This window comes from Sinocyclocheilus grahami, unplaced genomic scaffold (assembly GCF_001515645.1).
Source record: "Sinocyclocheilus grahami isolate Dianchi unplaced genomic scaffold, SAMN03320097.WGS_v1.1 scaffold2026.1, whole genome shotgun sequence".
Taxonomy (NCBI): domain Eukaryota; kingdom Metazoa; phylum Chordata; class Actinopteri; order Cypriniformes; family Cyprinidae; genus Sinocyclocheilus; species Sinocyclocheilus grahami.
In genome coordinates this window covers 40,692-46,691 of record NW_015507205.1, presented here as the reverse complement: position 1 = coordinate 46,691, position 6,000 = coordinate 40,692, and the positions used below count along the sequence as shown (strand labels likewise).

At 36.9% G+C, this 6,000-nt stretch overlaps 1 protein-coding gene across 1 annotated transcript in view; it reads right to left on the bottom strand.

Annotated features, from left to right (window-relative positions):
• Positions 1 to 5,871, bottom strand: part of LOC107573757 (protein FAM111B-like) — a 44,697-nt gene extending 38,826 nt beyond the window's left edge. The window contains exons 1-2 of the mRNA XM_016260201.1: positions 5,842 to 5,871; positions 5,630 to 5,693 (exon numbers count right to left, since the gene is read on the bottom strand). Coding sequence (XP_016115687.1) covers positions 5,630 to 5,693; positions 5,842 to 5,871 — 94 coding nt within the window. The remainder of the gene's footprint in view (positions 1 to 5,629; positions 5,694 to 5,841) is intronic.
• Positions 5,872 to 6,000: the final 129 nt, after the last annotated feature.

Here is a 6,000-nt window from a genome sequence, read left to right as displayed (position 1 = left end):
GGTTCAAAGTGTGTGTTAACTTTAACAGTAATATTAATTTTAACAGTTAGGTATCAGAATATAGCATAATAAGATGGGTAGTTACAATAAAATACAAATTTGAAGAGATTTCAATCTCACTGTGCTCTAATGCTTTAAAAAAAATTGTGCGGTGTTGAAAACAAATTTCGATCGCGATCGACGGGTTGGCGACCACTATTTAAACACCTGAATAAAGGACTTCAGTAAAATGATTATCAAGTAATATTATAATTTATACAAATAACAATTTTCCAGATAAAATTTTTTCCACAAGCTCGATTCAATTTTATTTAATTTCAATTTTATTTTATTCATGAAGTGTGGAGCAGACTGCAGGACAAGAGGTGCATTACTGGTCATTTTCAGTGAAACTGTTTTAGATTAAAAGATCAGTCTTAAGATTTTAAGAAATTTAACAGCTTTTTTTTTTTTTAATGAAGATCACTAATTATTGGTAAATCTTTATTCTTCATATTCAATATTATTATGATGATAATATATAATGCATTGCAGCTGTTAAGTATCAAGCAGTGTTATTTTAGTATCAATGATATGCTATTATAGTTTTTGTTAATATTTTGAAATAGATTTTATTTATATAGTGTTTTTAATATATTTTAATTTTAAAGTTTTAGTAATTGTTGTTTTTGTAATTTTTTTTAGTGTGTGTAGTTTTTTAGATTTTAGTCTTTAGTTTCATTTAGTTTTAGTTTAAAGTTATTTTAGTACTTCAACGTAAACTAAATAAAGATGAGAAATGTGAGCTCAAATAAGTTTTTTTTTATTTCATTTTATTTCAGTTAATGTTTAGTTTATTTCAAGTTATGAAAAGTGTTACACATGTCTGACAAACAGATGCAATTCTAATTTGCTTACATAAAATAAAATTAACTTGACCTCTTGCACTTGAGACTAAATATTCCTCTGAAGCACATCAGCTTGTGCTCAAGTTGGGGGCTGAGAGACTCTACAGCTAAAATCCTAAAATCAATAAATCAATTAAGAAATCAGTAAACATGCAGAAATGGTTAAGAAATCAAATAGTAAGTGTAAAATTTAAGTGGATTTGTAGATAAAAAATGTAATAATCAAAAAATGTATGAATTCATATATCAGTTGATGACAGGATTTTCATTTTTGAGTAAACTATCCATTTAGTTTACTCAAAAATGAAAATCCTGTCATCATTTATTCCCCCTCATGTTGTTCCAATCCTGTATGATGTTTTTCCTCTGCATTGAATTTCATTGCATGGACAAAAACACATTTTTTTTTTTATATTTGCTTTATTGAATCTTGCTCATTTATTTTTTTCATTTTCTGAAAGAAAATTTGAATGCTGCTTTCTTTGTTGGACCTCACTGTGCGTGGTTGCTAAACAATACTATGCGGTTGCTAAGATGTTCCGAGTGGTTTTTGGAGCATTGCTATGCTGTTCTGGGCAGTTGCTAGGGAATTGCTAGAAAGTGGTTTCATGTCTAATGTATATCAGTCAATGAAGCACAGTATTATGTCGACTTCTATACTTCCGTTTGTAGCCTATAAAGGAAACATTATTCATCCCTCATCTCATTAGTATCCTGTGTGTTTGTGTTGTGTTTGAAATTGCACACATTTGATCTCCTTTGAATCCAAATCTTCATATCTAAATACTTCAGTGAATGTCTTTGAAAGCTTCCTGCAGATGGTAGGCAATTCAAACAACTTTTATTGTAAAAAGTACTATACTGTACGCTATACTATGTGCACCTAGCTTGTTCGTGTACTCTTTTATTCTTTCTTGTCTCTTTCGTAAAGAAAAAAAAATCAGCGATCGGTATCAGAATCAGCCCACTTGCTGGTAATTAAAATCAGCCATGAAAAATCATGATTGGTGCATCTCTAGTTTTTGTATCTAGCCTACTGGTTAGTTTCCTCAGTCTTAACTTTGACTTGACTATTTCGAGCCCTTGCCCCTTTAATCGCAGGCGCTAAAAGTGCCCTTTCGGTCCGACCTAGGTGCCCCCTGACCGCGATTTCTACTGAATCATGCCACAGACATGACAGGACTATTGATCTGCTGAGCTACTGTAGTTATATTCATTAACAAACGTTTTTATTTGCGTGAAGATAACTTGGGGAGCAGGACGACTTTGCATTTCTAATGCTTTGACGTGTCCACTCTTGTCTTTGGGTGTGTATAAAAATGATAAGCATGTTGAATAACCAGATGTGTTTGTGCTGTCAGGTTTCCACTGGTTTCCTGCAGATCATCCACTTCTGAGCTGCTCAAACAGGTTTTGCACCATCCTGATGAGAAACTACTGCAGGAGTTCTTCCAGACAGCACTCAGCGCCATCAGGAGCATGATGTGCTTATAGTATAGTATGTGAGTATAGTTTAAATCGTATTCCTCCCTGTAATCATTGGTGGACTCGTTCATAGGGTGCTGTAGGGTGATAAGGTTCGACACAGTGCACTGATCCACACACAGCTGTCACAGACACACACTTAACTTCTCTAATAAACACCAATCAGTGGAATCACAAAATACTGTCAAGTGCAAATGAATATGCCAGTGTTACACATGTCTGACAAACAGATGCAATTCTAATTTGCTTACATAAAATAAAATTAACTTGACCTCTTGCACTTGAGACTAAATATTCCTCTGAAGCACATCAGCTTGTGCTCAAGTTGGGGGCTGAGAGACTCTACAGCTAAAATCCTAAAATCAATAAATCAATTAAGAAATCAGTAAACATGCAGAAATGGTTAAGAAATCAAATAGTAAGTGTAAAATTTAAGTGGATTTGTAGATAAAAAATGTAATAATTAAAAAATGTATGAATTCATATATCAGTTGATGACAGGATTTTCATTTTTCAGTAAACTATCCATTTAGTTTACTCAAAAATGAAAATCCTGTCATCATTTATTCCCCCTCATGTTGTTCCAATCCTGTATGATGTTTTTCCTCTGCATTGAATTTCATTGCATGGACAAAAACACATTTATTTTTTTATATTTGCTTTATTGAATCTTGCTCATTTATTTTTTTCATTTTCTGAAAGAAATTTTGAATGCTGCTTTCTTTGTTGGACCTCACTGTACGTGGTTGCTAAACAATACTATGCGGTTGCTAAGATGTTCCGAGTGGTTTTTGGAGCATTGCTATGCTGTTCTGGGCAGTTGCTAGGGAATTGCTAGAAAGTGGTTTCATGTCTAATATATATCAGACAGTCAATGAACGGACAGCGGGCGCTGTCACGCATTGTCTGTTATTTTTCAAGAAATCAAAAGAAACAAATTATGTTTTGCATTATTCTTTTGGTAGATGTTTCATATTTCAGATTTTTTGTGACAATTAAGCACCCCATACCCAACCCTATACAAGTTGAAAGAGATCTTCCTGTCCCGGTTGACCCAACTGAACATCTGCCATATGACAGACTAGCCAACCTTAAGAAGGTAATGCTGTATGTTAAAACATATTTAAATTCAAAAGGGGTCACATCATTGTTTTAATATTTAACTGTTTTTGGTGGCTGCTGTAAAACTCTACTATCCTTCAGTAAAAGCTGCTTTGCAAAGCTGCAAGTGCAGCTCCTATCTGTTTGAATGGGGAAACCTTTCTTGTCTCTTTCGTAAAGAAAAAAAAATCAGCGATCGGTATCAGAATCAGCCCACTTGCTGGTAATTAAAAGCAGCCATGAAAAATCATGATTGGTGCATCTCTAGTTTTTGTATCTAGCCTACTGGTTAGTTTCCTCAAACCGTCTTAACTTTGACTGACTATTTCGAGCCCTTGCCCTTTTAATCGCAGGCGCTAAAAGTGCCCTTTCGGTCCGACCTAGGTGCCCCCTGACCGCGATTTCTACTGAATCATGCCACAGACATGACAGGACTATTGATCTGTGTTGGACCTCACTGTACGTGGTTGCTAAACAATACTATGCGGTTGCTAAGATGTTCCGAGTGGTTTTTGGAGCATTGCTATGCTGTTCTGGGCAGTTGCTAGGGAATTGCTAGAAAGTGGTTTCATGTCTAATATATATCAGACAGTCAATGAACGGACAGCGGGCGCTGTCACGCATTGTCTGTTATTTTTCAAGAAATCAAAAGAAACAAATTATGTTTTGCATTATTCTTTTGGTAGATGTTTCATATTTCAGATTTTTTGTGACAATTAAGCACCCCATACCCAACCCTATACAAGTTGAAAGAGATCTTCCTGTCCCGGTTGACCCAACTGAACATCTGCCATATGACAGACTAGCCAACCTTAAGAAGGTAATGCTGTATGTTAAAACATATTTAAATTCAAAAGGGGTCACATCATTGTTTTAATATTTAACTGTTTTTGGTGGCTGCTGTAAAACTCTACTATCCTTCAGTAAAAGCTGCTTTGCAAAGCTGCAAGTGCAGCTCCTATCTGTTTGAATGGGGAAACGCTCTGGTTACTAACGTAACCTCGGTTCCCTGAGATAAGGGAACGAGCGTTGCGTCGTCTTGACGACTATGGGAAAAACTCCTGATTTACTCTGATACTGAAGCCTGATTTGTTCATGTTTATGTAGCTGTACAAACCAATGGCACTCTAGACCGCCAAAATGGGCGGGGCCGACTGGCTATATAAGCAGGCGCAGAGCGCCATTTTACCAGAATCACTCGACTGAAATGACAGTCATCGATTCGCGTGCAGCTTAAAGCACGGATAGTTATGCAAAGGTCATTCCCTTATCTCAAGGAACCGAGTTTACGTAAGTAACCAGAGCATTCCCTATTGAAAGGTAACTTTTGTTGCATCGTCTTGACGACTATGGGGAACGCATCCAGTAGCGCCATGAGCAGATGCAGAACTAAGCTTGCTCTACGAGCTCAACCCAAGAACACTTAGCTCCGTAAGCCTGAGCTACAGAAGAGAAGGGGGGAAATGGGTAGATATTAAGCAGATAAGACCCACGCCGGCAGCGCAGGGACGTCCAAATTATCAAATCTAATGAAGGTAGACAGCGACGACCAGCCGGCAGCTGCACAAATCTCTCCAATAGAGATCCCACTGGACCAGACCCAGGAGGAGGCTATTCTTGTGGTGGAATGGGCCCTCACACCTATAGGACATTGCGAGCCAGCTGAGGAATAAGCCAGGGCTATAGCATCTACTATCCAGTGGGATAGTCTCTGCTTTGTAACCAAATGAATGAACCCACTACCACCCGTACCATACATGACTTTACATTTATCAAAAATAAGAGAAACTGAGTGTAACTTCGGTTTCTAAAAATGCTCTCGAAGATTATATGAAAAGTGAAAACCCATTATGACATTTAAAAAATATTTTAGAATTGAAGCTATTGCAGACATGTCACCCAAAAAAATGTCAGCATAGATGTGTGGACTTCTTCAGAATCTTCCATCTCTCAGTCGGTCTGATCCTGCTCTGCAGTCCCAGACTAATTGCTTTTATTGCTGTAGGCTTCTAAGTTATTGACTACCTCATGTAAACCTTTTATCTTAGCCTGTCCTCTGATCATATCAAGGATGGGCTGCATGGAATAGGTGTATTCCACAATGCTTCTAGTTCTACCTTTTTCTCTGTACACATATCCACCTATTAATGCTGTACATTTATTGTAATGTTTTATGTAACAGTAAGCAGCAAGCTGTTTCTTGACTGGCACCAGCTTCACCTTTGAGTGATAAAATATTCACCTTCAGTGAACTACAGCTGCTTATATGGTGCTTGCTGTTTGGCTTCATCTGGAAGTAAAGAAGCAACTGGAGGTGAGGTCAAAACACAAAACACTTTATAGAAAGACAGAAGCTGCAGTCCCTCACTGGACAATGGAAGAGCTGAAAAAGCCACATGCAAACCAGTTAATACCTTTGTAAAATATAAACATTTCTGTCTTTAATCTTTGCATATACAAATACAAGATATCTTATTTTGGGCTCCCCTCTTTCACCAAGATGTCAAAAAACAACTTGGCAAACAAG